Source organism: Thalassophryne amazonica, chromosome 4, assembly GCF_902500255.1.
Source record: "Thalassophryne amazonica chromosome 4, fThaAma1.1, whole genome shotgun sequence".
NCBI classification, from domain to species: domain Eukaryota; kingdom Metazoa; phylum Chordata; class Actinopteri; order Batrachoidiformes; family Batrachoididae; genus Thalassophryne; species Thalassophryne amazonica.
The window spans coordinates 13,675,647-13,694,148 of NC_047106.1; the positions used below are offsets into that span (position 1 = coordinate 13,675,647).

Sequence of the window (18,502 nt, forward strand, 5' to 3'; positions counted from 1 at the left end):
CTGCCCGAGACAGATAATCTGGCTGCTTCCATCGAGTACGGCGCTCAGAAACACTTTGAATCCTCTGTGACATCTGTGCTTGGGAACAGTGTTTTGGAGTCTGTACAAAAAAAGCAGGACCCACGAAACCAGGCCTCATTTATTGTCACCAAACTGGTTCAAAGTATTCCATTTGACATGTTTGAATTGGCGCCCTCTGGTGTTCACATGGTATAAAGCACAGGAAGAAACTATAGTGTGTTTTTGATTCACAAACAATACTTGGCAACAATTTAAAAACCCTGTGCTGTGATTTACTCTAACATGATATGACCTGCTTTCAGAAATATGTAAATGCCCCTCGAAAGCTCGTATGTTGGAACGTTTGTCTCATGGTTTTGTTTTTTATTATTAGTAGTACAGTCTATGGTGATTTCTTGTGTTTTTGTGTTCTGACCACTTCCACAGTCAGTCTGTCTGATCTATAATAACACTCTTCATTCCTTGGCTGAACCTCTGCATTACTGATCATCTCCAATTTTAAGAATTGCACGTTTGATTGTCTGATAAAACAGAATGAATGATGGAAGGGGAAAAGATATTCCCATAAGCAGGAAGAGAAACTGTATTAAACCTCTTCCTTATACAACATTTAACACAAATAAATAAGGCGTGCAAACACTGTGGACATTTAAATGCTGCTATTTAAATTTTTCTGAGATCCACAATGGAAATAGATGCTTTTGCTTTTCTGCAGTTATGTACGTGTAGTTTTATTGCCAAATAAATCAAACACTCAGTACAGATCAGAATGAAATCCCTCTTCATGGAAGCCTACAATATAAAACCAGATGTACTATATTAAAAAACACATTCAGAAATAGCTATATTAAATTAATATAGAAGTACACACCAGATCCAAAAGAATATTTAAATTTTATTATTTGGCCACTTTTGCAAATGAAACACGCATTTGACCACTAGATGTCACTGTGGCAGGATTTTCTGAATGAATAATTCCATTGAATTTGATCTGGCTTGTTCCATTTTTGCCATCGCTATCATTACAGTTTGTATTACAGCATTAATAAAGTCAAGGAACTTCTTACATCTGTATTTGAGTTTGTTGGGTTTTTTTGTTGTTGTTTTTATTAGACAAATATTTGTTTTTGAGCAAAAATCACAGTAAGCATGTTTACCTCATCTGCATCTCCGTATTCCACGGCATCATCCTGTGCTGGTCGTTTGTAGCTACACAAAACAAATACAGCAATCTCATGAACAATGTGAACATGGTACGGGATTAACGAGTGAGCAGAACAATCTCACACTATATTCTTGTTCCTCACTGAAGTTTACGCTCACTTATTTTCAGGGTGATTGTTTCGAGACCAGCATCCGTGTTTAAGGCAACGACACGTGGCTGCAGTCACGCACACCGCTGCAATCAGCGCCCCAAAGGACTTCAGGAAGATCCCCAGGATGTCCACGTCATCTGAAACACCACACAAATGTTAAACTCACAGCAGTAAATCTTTTTTTCTTGACCGCTAGTGATTAGATTAAAAGAAACCAATATTTTCATATTTTTCACTTCATGATTGTAAAATTGGATTAACCACCAATTGCTCGGGTTTATTTTCTATTAATTACTGAAAAATCTAACAAAAATTAAAACTATTGTTCATCACACACACAACACAGCTGAAGAATGGACTGCATTTTTAAAGCACTTTTCCATCTGCATCAGACGCTCAAAGTGCTTTACAATTATGCCTCACATTCACCCCGATGTGAGGGTGCTGCCATACAAAGTGTTCACTACACACCGGGAGCAATAGGGGATTAAGGACCTTGCCCAAGGGCTCTTAGTGATTTTCCAGTCAGGCTGGGATTTGAACCGAGGATCTTTTTGTCTCAAGCCCAACACCTTAACCACTAGACCACTTCTGAACTCCTGAAGTTTCTCTGTGTGTGTGAATGTACAGATGGTGTTTGCTGCCTCTGTGTCCATCGCTGTCACTCACAGACTTCCATCATTTGAGGGAGGCACTGGGCGTATCCTGCGTCGTTCCTGGCCTGGCAGTAGTACTCTCCTGCTTCCTCCTTCCTCACACTTTGGAATTTCTGAGGAAACATTTTGAGAAGAAGTGTTTCAGTGCAGGAACACAGCTGCATTATCAATAATCAATAGAATCAGCTCTGTGACCCAATTCTCATGACTGCAGTGGTAAAGATTATACAGGGATTAAAGCAAAAATAAAATCTTCTGAATGAAATTTTTTTTTTCACACCCAAATCATAAGCTGTTCACCATCTACCTTTTTTATAGAAACCCTTTTTTGATCGCATCCTAGAGTTTAAGGTAAAACAAGGTGGAGACAGCTAAGAAAACAGCAAATTGTTCTGCTGAACACATTATATTTCACTCACTGACCACTGCTGCTCTTTTCTAAAGCAGCATCATATTATAGAAGTACTTTAATCTGCACATTATTTAAATACATCAGGATAAACACATTTTAAGGGGATGTCTTTTCTACAGATTACTAACCACAAGAGCCATAATCAGTTTCATATTTTTGGCTTCCCTCATCCTAAATGACCTGATTTTAAAGCTCGAACCCCAAACAGACCCAGTAATGCCCAAGTTTAGACATTACATTCAAAAAAGATACTGCTTCACATCCCACTTTAGTTATGCAGAAAAGTTAAATGAACTAAACTTACTTTTATATGGCTCATCTATTAAACATAGTCCAGAACTATAGTATAGTATCAGAGAACTACTGGTTTAAATATTTCAGTAGTTAAAATTATTAGCATTGTTATTATTACTATTATTATAGTAATAATAATTTTTAATTCGCAATTAAACATGCAGGTGCATGTCGGATTTGCTTTAGCAACCCCGAGTGCAAACAAGGGAGCAGCCAAATGGACTTACTGTTACTATTATTATTAGCAGTAATAGTATGAAAAGTAAATATGAAAAACGCACTAAGCAACTGGGAGAGTTAAAGTATTTATTTATGCTGAGTTACTTGAAAAAATATTCTATATGTAATATTTATTTACAGTGATGCAAATAAGTATTTGATCCACTGTCGATTTTGCAAGTTTTCCCACCTATAAAGAATGGAGAAGTATGTAAGTTTTATCATAGGTACACTTCAACTGTGAGAGACAGAATCTAAAAAAAATGCAGAGTGGTGCATACAGAGCAAAAAGAGAAAGAAACACTCAGTGCATCATGGGAACCCCCCAGCAGTCTAAGTCTATAGCAGCATAACTAAGGGATGGTTCAGGGTCACCTGATCCAGCCCTAACTATAAGCTTTAGCAAAAAGGAAAGTTTTAAGCGTAATCTTAAAAGTAGAGAAGGTGTCTGTCTCCCTGATCCAAACTGGGAGCTGGTTCCAGAGGAGAGGAGCCTGAAAGCTGAAGGCTCTGCATCCCATTGTACTCTTACAAACCCTAGGAACTACAAGTAAGCCTGCAGTCTGAGAGCGAAGCGCTCTATTGGGGTGATATGGTACTATGAGGTCCCTAAGATAAGATGGGACCTGATTATTCAAAACCTTATAAGTAAGAAGAAGAATTTTAAATTCTATTCTAGAATTAACAGGAAGCCAATGAAGAGAGGCCAATATGGGTGAGATATGCTCTCTCCTTCTAGTCCCTGTCAGTACTCTAGCTGCAGCATTTTGAATTAACTGAAGGCTTTTCAGGGAACTTTTAGGACAACCTGATAATAATGAATTACAATAGTCCAGCCTAGAGGAAATAAATACATGAATTTGTTTTTCAGCATCACTCTGAGACAAGACCTTTCTAATTTTAGAGATATTGCGCAAATGCAAAAAAGCAGTCCTACATATTTGGTTAATATGCGCATTGAATGACATATCCTGATCAAAAATAACTCCAAGATTTCTCACAGTATTACTAGTGGTCAGGGTAATGCCATCCAGAGTAAGGATCTGGTTAGACACCATGTTTCTAAGATTTGTGGGGCCATCATCTGCGTAACAATGAAAATGTAAGCGATGCCGTCTAATAATACTGCCTAAGGGAAACATGTATAAAGTGAATAAAATTGGTCCTAGCACAGAACCTTGTGGAACTCCATAATTAACCTTAGTCTGTGAAGAAGATTCCCCATTTACATGAACAAATTGTAATATATTAGATAAATATGATTCAAACCACTGCAGCACAGTGCCTTTAATACCTATGGCATGCTCTAATCTCTGTAATAAAATTTTATGGTCAACAGTATCAAAAGCAGCACTGAGGTATAACAGAACAAGCACAGAGCTGAGTCATGGACTTCCTGTTCCGGAGCACAGCGGTGTTCTGCTCTATCTGTTAGCTGTTTGAACTGAGCTGTTTGAGTTCTTTGAATTAACAGTCTTTTTCAAGACTTTTTTACTTTTTACTTTTTTTTTTTACTTTTTCACCGTGCTCCAACGCCTAAAGAAGACCTCTAACGGTCGAAACATCGCGACGGAGCACTTTTATCAGCTAACTTTCATCAGCGTTGGCAAGCTAACTAGCTTGCTAACGCTTTCGTTTTTATTTTTATTTTATTTTTTAGCACTGTTGTCGTGCTGCTCCACAGCCTGTCTAGTGGATTTTTATTTTATTTTAGCGCTGTTGTCGTGCGTTACCTGTGCTGCTCCACAGCCTGTCCAGTGGATTTTTATTTTATTTTAGCACTGTTGTCGTGTGTTACCTGTGCTGCTCCACAGCCTGCCCAGTGGATTTTTATTTTATTTTTTAGCACTGTTGTCGTGCTGCTCCACAGCCTGTCTAGTGGATTTTTATTTTATTTAGCGCTGTTGTCGTGCGTTACCTGTGCTGCTCCACAGCCTGTCCAGTGGATTTTTATTTTATTTTAGCACTGTTGTCGTGTGTTACCTGTGCTGCTCCACAGCCTGCCCAGTGGATTTTTATTTTATTTTTTAGCACTGTTGTCGTGCGTTACCTGTGCTGCTCCACAGCCTGTCCAGTGGATTTTTATTTTATTTTTTAGCACTGTTGTCGTGTGTTACCTGTGCTGCTCCACAGCCTGTCTAGTGGATTTTTATTTTATTTTTTAACACTGTTGTCGTGTGTTACCTGTGCTGCTCCACAGCCTGTCCAGTGGATTTTTATTTTATTTTTTTAGCACTGTTGTCGTGTGTTACCTGTGCTGCTCCACAGCCTGCCCAGTGGATTTTTATTTTATTTTTTAGCACTGTTGTCGTGCGTTACCTGTGCTGCTCCACAGCCTGTTCAGTGGATTTTTATTTTATTTTTTAGCACTGTTGTCGTGTGTTACCTGTGCTGCTCCACAGCCTGCCCAGTGGATTTTTATTTTATTTTTAGCACTGTTGTCGTGCGTTACCTGTGCTGCTCCACAGCCTGTTCAGTGGATTTTTATTTTATTTTTTAGCACTGTTGTCGTACCTGTGCTGCTCCACAGCCTGCCCAGTGGATTTTTATTTTATTTTAGCACCGTTGTCGTGTGTTACCTGTGCTGCTCCACAGCCTGTCTAGTGGATTTTTATTTTATTTTTTACCACTGTTGTCGTGTGTTACCTGTGCTGCTCCACAGCCTGTCCAGTGGATTTTTATTTTATTTTAGCACCGTTGTCGTGCGTTACCTGTGCTGCTCCACAGCCTGTCCAGTGGATTTTTATTTTATTTTAGCACCGTTGTCGTGCGTTACCTGTGCTGCTCCACAGCCTGTCCAGTGGATTTTTATTTTATTTTAGCACCGTTGTCGTGCGTTACCTGTGCTGCTCCACAGCCTGTCCAGTGGATTTTTATTTTATTTTTTACCACTGTTGTCGTGCGTTACCTGTGCTGCTCCACAGCCTGTCCAGTGGATTTTTATTTTATTTTTTACCACTGTTGTCGTGCGTTACCTGTGCTGCTCCACAGCCTGTCTAGTGGATTTTTATTTTATTTTTTGCCGCCGTTGTCGTGCGTTACCTGTGCTGCTCCACAGCCTGTCTAGTGGATTTTTATTTTATTTTTTACCACTGTTGTCGTGCGTTACCTGTGCTGTTCCACGGCCTGTCTAGTGGATTTTTATTTTATTTTTTTTTATTTTTTTTTTTTTTTTACCACCGTTGTCGTGCGTTACCTGTGCTGCTCCGCAGCCTGTCTAGTGGATTTTTATTTTATTTTTTACCACCGTTGTCGTGCGTTACCTGTGCTGCTCCACAGCCTGTCTAGTGGATTTTTATTTTATTTTTTACCACCGTTGTCGTGCGTTACCTGTGCTGCTCCGCAGCCTGTCTAGTGGATTTTTATTTTGTTTTTTGCCACCGTTGTCGTGCGTTACCTGTGCTGCTCCGCAGCCTGTCTAGTGGATTTTTATTTTATTTTTTGCCGCCATTGTCGTGCGTTACTGTGCTGCTCCACAGCCTGTCTAGTGGATTTTTATTTTATTTTTGCACCGTTGTCGTGCGTTCGCTGTTGCCGTGCGTTACTTGTGCTGCTTCATGGCCTGTCTGGTGCCTTAACTAAAGCACTCCTTCTGCTGAATCACCTCTAAATTATTTACACATTATTCACTTTGCGTGTTTTTAGGAATCCACTAGGTTGCGTAGCTACTAGCTTTTAGCCGATTTAGCATGGCGGCTTCTCCTGTCTCTCCCGCACTTTTCTGCTCTGGTTGTGAAATGTTTAGTTGTTCCTCGGCTTCCTTTAGCAGTAACGGTACTTGTAATAAGTGCAGCTTATTCGTAGCTTTGGAGGCCAGGCTGGGCGAATTGGAGACTCGGCTCCGCAAGGTGGAAAATTCTACAGCTAGCCAGGCCCCTGTAGTCGGTGCAGACCAAGGTAGCTTAGCCACCGTTAGTTCCCTCCTGGCAGATCCCGTGCAGTCGGGAAAGCAGGCCGACTGGGTGACTGTGAGGAGGAAGCGTAGCCCTAAACAGAAGCCCCGTGTACACCGTCAACCCGTGCACATCTCTAACCGTTTTTCCCCACTCGACGACACACTCGCCGAGGATCAAACTCTGGTTATTGGCGACTCTGTTTTGAGAAATGTGAAGTTAGCGACACCAGCAACCATTGTCAATTGTCTTCCGGGGGCCAGAGCAGGCGACATTGAAGGAAATTTGAAATTGCTGGCTAAGGCTAAGCGTAAATTTGGTAAGATTGTAATTCACGTCGGCAGTAATGACACTCGGTTACGCCAATCGGAGGTCACTAAAATTAACATTAAATCGGTGTGTAACTTTGCAAAAACAATGTCGGACTCTGTTGTTTTCTCTGGGCCCCTCCCCAATCAGACCGGGAGTGACATGTTTAGCCGCATGTTCTCCTTGAATTGCTGGCTGTCTGAGTGGTGTCCAAAAAATGAGGTGGGCTTCATTGATAATTGGCAAAGCTTCTGGGGAAAACCTGGTCTTGTTAGGAGAGACGGCATCCATCCCACTTTAGATGGAGCAGCTCTCATTTCTAGAAATCTGGCCAATTTTCTTGGATCCTCCAAACTGTGACTGTCTAGCGTTGGGACCAGGAGGCAGAGCTGTGGTCTTATACACCTTTCTGCAGCTTCTCTCCCCCTGCCATCCCCTCATTACCCCATCCCCGTAGAGACGGTGCCTGCTTCCAGACCACCAATAACCAGCAAAAATCTATTTAAGCAAAAAAATTCAAAAAGAAAAAATAATATAGCACCTTCAACTGCACCACAGACTAAAACGGTTAAATGTGGTCTATTAAACATTAGGGCTCTCTCTTCTAAGTCCCTGTTGGTAAATGATATAATAATTGATCAACGTATTGATTTATTCTGCCTAACAGAAACCTGGTTACAGCAGGATGAATATGTTAGTTTAAATGAGTCAACACCCCCGAGTCACACTAACTGTCAGAATGCTCGTAGTACGGGCCGGGGCGGAGGATTAGCAGCAATCTTCCATTCCAGCTTATTAATTAATCAAAAACCTAGACAGAGCTTTAATTCATTTGAAAGCTTGTCTCTTAGTCTTTTCCATCCAAATTGGAAGTCCCAAAAACCAGTTTTATTTGTTATTATCTATCGTCCACCTGGTCGTTACTGTGAGTTTCTCTGTGAATTTTCAGACCTTCTGTCTGACTTAGTGCTTAGCTCAGATAAGATACTTATAGTGGGCGATTTTAACATCCACACAGATGCTGAGAATGACAGCCTCAACACTGCATTTAATCTATTATTAGACTCTATTGGCTTTGCTCAAAAAGTAAATGAGTCCACCCACCACTTTAATCATATCTTAGATCTTGTGTTGACTTATGGTATGGAAATAGAAGACTTAACAGTATTCCCTGAAAACTCCCTTCTGTCTGATCATTTTTAAATAACATTTACATTTACCCTGATGGACTACCCTGCAGTGGGGAATAAGTTTCATTACACTAGAAGTCTTTCAGAAAGCGCTGTAACTAGGTTTAAGGATATGATTCCTTCTTTATGTTCTCTATTGTCATATACCAACACAGAGCAGAGTAGCTACCTAAACTCTGTAAGAGAGTTAGAGTATCTCGTCAATAGTTTTACATCCTCATTGAAGACAACTTTGGATGCTGTAGCTCCTCTGAAAAAGAGAGCTTTAAATCAGAAGTGTCTGACTCCATGGTATAACTCACAAACTCGTAGCTTAAAGCAGATAACCCGTAAGTTGGAGAGGAAATGGCGTCTCACTAATTTAGAAGATCTTCACTTAGCCTGGAAAAAGAGTTTGTTGCTCTATAAAAAAGCCCTCCGTAAAGCTAGGACATCTTTCTACTCATCACTAATTGAAGAAAATAAGAACAACCTCAGGTTTCTTTTCAGCACTGTAGCCAGGCTGACAAAGAGTCAGAGCTCTATTGAGCTGAGTATTCCATTAACTTTAACTAGTAATGACTTCATGACTTTCTTTGCTAACAAAATTTTGACTATTAGAGAAAAAATTACTCATAACCATCCCAAAGATGTATCGTTATCTTTGGCTGCTTTCAGTGATGCCGGTATTTGGTTAGACTCTTTCTCTCCGATTGTTCTGTCTGAGTTATTTTCATTAGTTACTTCATCCAAACCATCAACATGTTTATTAGACCCCATTCCTGCCAGGCTGCTTAAGGAAGTCCTACCATTATTTAATGCTTCAATCTTAAATATGATCAACTTATCTTTGTTAGTTGGCTATGTACCACAGGCTTTTAAGGTGGCAGTAATTAAACCATTACTTAAAAAGCCATCACTTGACCCAGCTATTTTAGCTAATTATAGGCCAATCTCCAACCTTCCTTTTCTCTCAAAGATTCTTGAGAGGGTAGTTGTAAAACAGCTAACTGATCACCTGCAGAGGAATGGTCTATTTGAAGAGGTTCAGTCAGGTTTTAGAATTCATCATAGTACAGAAACAGCATTAGTGAAGGTTACAAATGATCTTCTTATGGCTTCGGACAGTGGACTTATCTCTGTGCTTGTTCTGTTGGACCTCAGTGCTGCTTTTGATACTGTTGACCATAAAATTTTATTACAGAGATTAGAGCATGTCATAGGTATTAAAGGCACTGCGCTGCGGTGGTTTGAATCATATTTGTCTAATAGATTACAGTTTGTTCATGTAAATGGGGAATCTTCTTCACAGACTAAAGTTAATTATGGAGTTCCACAAGGTTCTGTGCTAGGACCAATTTTATTCACTTTATACATGCTTCCCTTAGGCAGTATTATTAGACGGTATTGCTTAAATTTTCATTGTTACGCAGATGATACCCAGCTTTATCTATCCATGAAGCCAGAGGACACACACCAATTAGCTAAACTGCAGGATTGTCGTACAGACATAAAGACATGGATGACCTCTAATTTCCTGCTTTTAAACTCAGATAAAACTGAAGTTATTGTACTTGGCCCCACAAATCTTAGAAGCATGGTGTCTAACCAGATCTTTACTCTGGATGGCATTTCCCTGACCTCTAGTAATACTGTGAGAAATCTTGGAGTCATTTTTGATCAGGATATGTCATTCAAAGCGCATATTAAACAAATATGTAGGACTGCCTTTTTGCATTTACGCAATATCTCTAAAATCAGAAAGGTCTTGTCTCAGAGTGATGCTGAAAAACTAATTCATGCATTTATTTCCTCTAGGCTGGACTATTGTAATTCTTTATTATCAGGTTGTCCTAAAAGTTCCCTAAAAAGCCTTCAGTTAATTCAAAATGCTGCAGCTAGAGTACTGACGGGGACTAGCAGGAGAGAGCATATCTCACCCGTGTTGGCCTCTCTTCATTGGCTTCCTGTTAATTCTAGAATAGAATTTAAAATTCTTCTTCTTACTTATAAGGTTTTGAATAATCAGGTCCCATCTTATCTTAGGGACCTCGTAGTACCATATCACCCTAATAGAGCGCTTCGCTCTCAGACTGCAGGCTTACTTGTAGTTCCTAGGGTTTGTAAGAGTAGAATGGGAGGCAGAGCCTTCAGCTTTCAGGCTCCTCTCCTGTGGAACCAGCTCCCAATTCAGATCAGGGAGACAGATACCCTCTCTACTTTTAAGATTAGGCTTAAAACTTTCCTTTTCGCTAAGGCTTATAGTTAGGGCTGGATCGGGTGACCCTGGACTATCCCTTGGTTATGCTGCTTTAGACGTAGACTGTGGGGGGGGTCCCATGATGCACTGTTTCTTTCTCTTTTTGCTCTGTATGCATCACTCTGCATTTAATCATTAGTGATCGATCTCTGCCCCCCTCCACAGCATGTCTTTTTCCTGGTTCTTTCCCTCAGCCCCAACCAGTCTCAGCAGAAGACTGCCCCTCCCTGAGCCTGGTTCTGCTGGAGGTTTCTTCCTGTTAAGAGGGAGTTTTTCCTTCCCACTGTTGCCAAGTGCTTGCTCACAGGGGGTCGTTTTGACCGTTGGGGTTTTTCATAATTATTGTATGGCCTTGCCTTACAATATAAAGCGCCTTGGGGCAACTGTTTGTTGTGATTTGGCGCTATATAAAAAAAAAGTTGAGTTGAGTTGAGTCCACTGTCTGAGACCATAAGATCATTTGTAACCTTCACTAATGCTGTTTCTGTACTATGATGAATTCTAAAACCTGACTGAAACTCTTCAAATAGACCATTCCTCTGCAGATGATCAGTTAGCTGTTTTACAACTACCCTTTCAAGAATTTTTGAGAGAAAAGGAAGGTTGGAGATTGGCCTATAATTAACTAAGATAGCTGGGTCAAATGATGGCTTTTTAAGTAATGGTTTAATTACTGCCACCTTAAAAGCCTGTGGTACATAGCCAACTAATAAAGATAGATTGATCATATTTAAGATCGAAGCATTAATTAATGGTAGGGCTTCCTTGAGCAGCCTGGTAGGAATGGGGTATAATAGACATGTTGATGGTTTGGAGGAAGTAACTAATGAAAATAACTCAGAACAATCTGAGAGAAAGAGTATAACCAAATACCGGCATCACTGAAAGCAACCAAAGATAACAATACGTCTTTGGGATGGTTATGAGTAATTTTTTCTCTAATAGTTAAAATTTTATTAGCAAAGAAAGTCATGAAGTCATTACTAGTTAAAGTTAAAGGAATACTCAGCTCAATAGAGCTCTGACTCTTTGTCAGCCTGGCTACAGTGCTGAAAAGAAACCTGGGGTTGTTCTTATTTTCTTCAATTAGTGATGAGTAGTAAGATGTCCTAGCTTTACGGAGGGCTTTTTTATAGATCAACACTCTTTTTCCAGGCTAAGTGAAGATCTTCTAAATGAGTGAGATGCCATTTCCTCTCCAACTGCTTTAAGCTGCGAGTTTGTGAGTTATACCACAGAGTCAGGCACTTCTGATTTAAAGCTCTCTTTTTCAGAGGAGCTACAGCATCCAAAGTTGTCTTCAATGAGGATGTAAAACTATTGACGAGATACTCTATCTCACTTACAGAGTTTAGGTAGCTACTCTGCACTGTGTTGGTATATGGCATTAGAGAACATAAAGAAGGAATCATATCCTTAAACCTAGTTACAGCGCTTTCTGAAAGACTTCTAGTGTAATGAATCTTATTCCCCACTGCTGGGTAGTCCATCAGAGTAAATGTAAATGTTATTAAGAAATGATCAGACAGAAGGGAGTTTTCAGGGAATACTGTTAAGTCTTCAATTTCCATACCATAAGTCAGAACAAGATCTAAGATATGATTAAAGTGGTGGGTGGACTCATTTACATTCTGAGCAAAGCCAATTGAGTCTAATAATAGATTAAATGCAGTGTTGAGGCTGTCATTCTCAGCATCTGTGTGGATGTTAAAATTGCCCACTATAATTATCTTATCTGAGCTAAGCACTAAGTCAGACAAAAGGTCTGAAAATTCACAGAGAAACTCACAGTAACGACCAGGTGGACGATAGATAATAACAAATAAAACTGGTTTTTGGGACTTCCAATTTGGATGGACAAGACTAAGAGTCAAGCTTTCAAATGAATTAAAGCTCTGTCTGGGTTTTTGATTAATTAATAAGCTGGAATGGAAGATTGCTGCTAATCCTCCGCCTCGGCCCATGCTACGAGCATTCTGGCAGTTAGTGTGACTCGGGGGTGTTGACTCATTTAAACTAACATATTCATCCTGCTGTAACCAGGTTTCTGTAAGGCAGAATAAATCAATATGTTGATCAATTATTATATCATTTACTAACAGGGACTTAGAAGAGAGAGACCTAATGTTTAATAGACCACATTTAACTGTTTTAGTCTGTGGTGCAGTTGAAGGTGCTATATTATTTTTTCTTTTTGAATTTTTATGCTTACATAGATTTTTACTGGTTATTGGTGGTCTGGGAGCAGGCACCTTCTCTACGGGGATGGGGTAATGAGGGGATGGCAGGGGGAGAGAAGCTGCAGAGAGGTGTGTAAGACTACAACTCTGCTTCCTGGTCCCAACCCTGGATAGTCACGGTTTGGAGGATTTAAGAAAATTGGCCAGATTTCTAGAAATGAGAGCTGCTCCATCCAAAGTGGGATGGATGCCGTCTCTCCTAACAAGACCAGGTTTTCCCCAGAAGCTTTGCCAATTATCTATGAAGCCCACCTAATTTTTTGGACACCACTCAGACAGCCAGCATTTCAGGGAGAACATGTGGCTAAACATGTCACTCCCGGTCTGATTGGGGAGGGGCCCAGAGAAAACTACAGAGTCCGACATTGTTTTTGCAAAGTTACACATCGATTCAATATTAATTTTAGTGACCTCCGATTGGCGTAACCGGGTGTCATTACTGCTGACGTGAATTACAATCTTACCAAATTTACGCTTAGCCTTAGCCAGCAGTTTCAAATTTCCTTCAATGTCACCTGCTCTGGCCCCCGGAAGACATTTGACTATGGTTGCTGGTGTCGCTAACTTCACATTTCTCAAAACAGAGTCGCCAATAACCAGAGTTTGATCCTCGGTGGGTGTGTCGCCGAGTGGGGAAAAACTGTTAGAAATGTGCACGGGTTGGCGGTGTACACGGGGCTTCTGTTTAGGGCTACGCTTCCTCCTCACAGTCACCCAGTCGGCCTGCTTTCCCGGCTCTTCGGGATCTGCTGGAAGGGAACTAACGGCGGCTAAGCTACCTTGGTCCGCACCGACTACAGGGGCCTGGCTAGCTGTAGAATTTTCCACGGTGCGGAGCCGAGTCTCCAATTCGCCCAGCCTGGCCTCCAAAGCTACGAATAAGCTACACTTATTACAAGTACCATTACTGCTAAAGGAGGCCGAGGAATAACTAAACATTTCACACCCAGAGCAGAAAAGTGCGGGAGAGACAGGAGAAGCTGCCATGCTATATCGGCTAAGAGCTAGTAGCTGCGCTAAGCTAGCGGATTCCTAAAAACACACAAAGTGAATAATGTGTAAATAATTTAGAGGTGATTCAGCAGAGGGAGTGCTTTAGTTAAGGCACGTGAAGATTACACAGTGAAAAAAAACGTTATCTAGTTAACTAGATCAATCTAACTGCGCAGATGAAACAGCTAACAGATACAGCAAAACACCACTGTGCTCCGGAACAGGAAGTGATACAATACCGCAGTGAGAGCCAACCACCAGTAGAGGCAAGCAAGAGTGATGTGTTTATAGTTATATTGTTCTATGTGTTTTGGCAGTTCTTGGAAAGCTTTTGGGCTGAAAACCATCAGCTGTATCTGGCAACAATGAACATGGACACGTTTCTAAGAAATACAAGTATGTATATAATAACATGTTGCCCGTGGGGATCCACAGGCTCTAGACTGGGTAGTGTTTATAAAATAGGCAGCTGACATTTTTCAATGGTGGTAATAAATTATGCAAAGTTTCTGTAATGATTTTAACTGAAATTGCAAGAAATTAAAATGAGAAAGTTTTGGGAATACATGTATTTATTATTTGGCACAGTTAGTTGATGTCATGTTTTACAACTGCCAAGGTTGAGATATTTCCTTTGTTCAGAGCTTGTTTGGTTACCAGGGACTGATTAATGATATCAATGTCCATTGTTCACTGTCGTTACCTAATATCCCTAATTTCTAAAAAATATATTAGTCCTATCAACTTTCCGTTTATGTGTTCATCCTTGACCGAAAATACATAAGCATACCAAACGGCAAATGTCAGCTCTCCCCGGTTTCTCCATGATCAAAGTTACACACATGCGTGCATGCAGTGCAAGCACACATACACGTACACAAAGGTCACTTCACTTGTAATATATAGGTATTTTAAAGCTAATTTAAGATACATGATGCATGCCACTTTGAATAATTCTATTGGAGTTTGGAATTAAAAGATGTGTGTGTGTGTATGTGTGTGTGTGTGTGTGTGTGTGTGTGTGTGTGTCGGAGTGAGTGGGATCTAAAACATTCTTATCAACAAGACGGGGTCCTGCATAACAAGTTTGGGAACCACTGGTCTATATGTTGCATTTATTTTTTAAAGTTCTTGCTCCCGCTTCATGTAACAAGAAGCAAAACTAATTTTATCTGCACATTATTTATAATGCAAACGCCACATTAGCAAGCAGAAGCTAATGGACAAAAAATATGGGACAGTGGTATGTTTACCACTGTGTCACATCACCTTTCCTTCAAACAATACTCAATAAACGTAGAAGAAAAGGTGATGTAACACAGTGGTAGACATACCACTGTGTTACATTTTTGAAACGTGTTGCAGGCATCCATTTCACAATGAGCAAATATTTGCACAAAAACAATAATGTTTATCAGTTTGAACATTAGTGTATTTAATTGAATATAGGTAGAAAAAGATTTGCAAATCATTGTATTCTGTTTTTACTTACATATTACACAACGTCCCAACTTCATTGGAATTGGGGTTGTATTTTTTCATGCAAGCCAACTTGAAATATAAGTCACAGGCCCAGCCAAACAAACTCAAAAAAAAAAAAGCACAAGTTATAGTCCAGAAGATATGATATGTTTGTGCAAATGAAGAAAACCAACAACAAAGTAGCAATAAATACAAATATAAAGCTTGTGCTATAATCACCTCATGGTCTTTGCCCTTTGTGTGTCTTACCAGGCTTCCGGTGTCGGGGTTGATGATGTAGGAAGAGTTGGCAAACTTTGGGCTGCTCTTGGGATCCTGAGGGAGTTCCTCATTGTTATGGAACCAGCGATACTGAGGTGCTGGGAAGCCCTCGTTCTCCAGACATCGTAGTTCAGAGGATGTGCCCACTGTGACAGCCTCTGGCACGCTGCATCGTGGTACGACAGGTTTCACTGCACAAAAACAGAACCTCACATTTCAAAAAGTAGAACTTTTGCTCCTGCTTTTTTCTACTGAGTTGGCAGGAGATGTCTATTCAAACTTTCTAAGAATTTCTGTGACAAAAAATTATATGACATTATTCGTAACTACGTAATTTTTATATGCCTTAAAATAGCATTTCACAGTATCATTAATAGGGTAATATTATAGGCCATCTGTCACAAAGTCTCTCAAAATATATGTTTCTGTTTCTGTGTCTGCTGTTTTATGGCCCGGTCACACGGCATATGATGCGTCCTGAACGAAGGGAAAAAAGTAAAAAAGTCATAAATCGTCGAGAAGAGGTCGACGAATGAGCTTTTGACTTTTCCCATTACCGAATAGCCTGCAAATGAAGAGCACAAAAGGGACAAAAGAGGAACAAAATGAAACCAAAGCTAACGTTGATCTCAACGCTTTAAACAAAATGTGCCCGAAGCCACTGCTAAAGCAGTGTGGTGTGTCCGCATCTCTGCGTTCCAGGACTCGGCATTGGGACGGAGCTCAGCTGCAAACAGAAGCACAAGATCTGACCCACTGTGGAGATCTGTGCACACATTGGTGGATCCACCTGCTCTGGTTCCTCATCCAGAACAAAAGAGGGATCATCTCCTTCATCATCAGAATCCTCACTGTCTGGTTGAGACTCTGACGACACGCTGCACACTCCATCTTGCTCCAATTTAAAATAATAATAATAATAATAACTGAAGTGCTTGTTCAACATTGATAAGATGCCTCATTTTTACAAAAAAAACACCACCACACTAACCACACAAATGCTAAATATGCCACCAAAATTATACACACTGCAAACACGCCAAATATTTCTCAAAACTCTCAATTTTTAGAGAGCGAGAGATCCTGTCTGTCTCTCTGCCTTTTTCTTCAAAACCCTGGTGTCCCTGGTGTTTCTGAAATACACAGTCATCAACGATCATGTCGGCCGTCAGCTCCATGGAAATGAACATGGCTGAGCATGCTCCTACAAAGCCCCCTTGCAAACACTGCAAACAAATACACAGCCATTGAGATCACTTCCTCAAATCTTTTGATCTGTCAGAATGAAAGGGCCAGCAGGCTCTTCTGTCTGCACAGGCTGGAGGACAGCAAGCCCTTCAGAGTTCATTGACAGAATGCTGCAGCTCTGGCCGGACTTTATGTGCATCAACTCCCTCCTTGTGTGCGTGCAGCGCTGGAACATGTTGGAGCGGACCTTTAACTAGAGTATCACACAACTTAAACCCAAACCATCAATATGAAATTGTTTAACAATTTACCTCGGTCACACCCCGCGCGTCCATTGATGAGAGAGGGGAAGATGACCAGGGCTCTGAGCAGGAACCCGTCTACCTCTCCCTGAACCCATATACGTATATTATCTGAGTTTCTGTCTAAACATTACATCACGACACTAAGATGTTGTATTCTTTCTTGAATGGTCCACTTCTCATCCTGCGCGCAGTGCAGTCTTGTTTCTTCTTGTATCCCAGCACTGATCATGACTGAAAAAGGAAATATCATACAAACCCCCCATCCTGGCACAGTGGTTTTATTCAGGTCACAATAGAAAGACAAGCTAGCATAAGAAAAAGAAAATGTAACTAATAAAGAATAAAATCACCATAATATTTTTACAAACAACACCAAGATCACAGGCTGCCGTGCGCTGGCGGAGGAGGCCAAGAAATTCTTCCTGGCCGGCCAGCACCATGACATGACCGGCAGCACTCGCCACATCACACACACCGGTAGAAGCCCCACATTGCACACACCAGCTCCGCCACGGAGGAGCTGCATCTCTCCTCCACTGCAGCGCTCACAAACCGGCTTCTGTACTGTGTGAAGACATTCAGCGGGTCCAATGAAGTCAAACTTAACACCAACATTACAAAAACTAAGCAAAAAATAAAAAACAGTCAAGAACTACAGCAAAATGAAATACGGACAAATTGAGGTTTTTGGCGCCATTCGTTCGAATTTTTCGACAGTTTAAAAATCTTGATAAAGCCCCAGCTGCAGGAACGAAGCTGCGCAAAGGTTAAACAATGCCAATGAAAGTCAACAAAAGTCCAGATTTGTTGTTTCGTTCGGGCTTTGTTACCCTTCGTTAAGTGCCTTGTGGTGTGACCGGACCTTTAAGTGGAAAAGAGCTGCTGCTAGCCACACCCCCTACTGCTTCAGTCCAATAAGCACAAATCATTACCTCCAAGTCGTCATCTCGTCTCGTTAAAACAATGAGTGTGTATAAAAACACATCTGCAAAATGATAAGGCCATACAGCTGAGATCTAGGATTTTGGGAGCACTCTTTTACCCTTAAACCATAACTTCAGTTTGGAAGCCATCCAGTTCAAGTCTGTTTGTCAATTCAGGAAACGGACTCGACCAACTGCCTCTTAATTATAACTTCACACGTATGAATTGTGAACTTGTGAACTCTAAATTCGAGTTCAGTTTTGTGCTGAACCCTGGGGATGTAAACCTTGGTGTACGAGAAATCTCATCTGATCACATGCCAATGTTCCAAAAAACTATCACTGTACCTCTTACTGCAAGACTAATAAGTAGCTCGTCAAAGTCCCTTTGGTCATCGATGGCGGCGACTTCACAGCGGTATTCAGCGGTGTCAGAGCGAGTGGTGTTTAAGATCAGAATGTTGGCCGGCTCTCTGAGCTGTGCTCTGTGTTCCAAGTCACCTTTTGAGAAAGAGAGTGGGGGGGGGAAGCAACACTTTACAATCGCTCATTCACATACAC

General features: G+C 40.8%; 1 protein-coding gene across 1 annotated transcript in view; it reads right to left on the minus strand.

Moving 5' to 3' along the window:
• The window catches only part of jam3a (junctional adhesion molecule 3a), a 43,090-nt gene that overhangs the window by 2,038 nt on the left and 22,550 nt on the right, over positions 1-18,502 (minus strand). Inside the window, exons 4-8 of the mRNA XM_034169127.1 lie at positions 18,290-18,442; positions 15,514-15,716; positions 2,007-2,106; positions 1,345-1,474; positions 1,179-1,230 (exon numbers count right to left, since the gene is read on the minus strand). Of these exons, the coding sequence (XP_034025018.1) occupies positions 1,179-1,230; positions 1,345-1,474; positions 2,007-2,106; positions 15,514-15,716; positions 18,290-18,442 (638 nt within the window). The remainder of the gene's footprint in view (positions 1-1,178; positions 1,231-1,344; positions 1,475-2,006; positions 2,107-15,513; positions 15,717-18,289; positions 18,443-18,502) is intronic.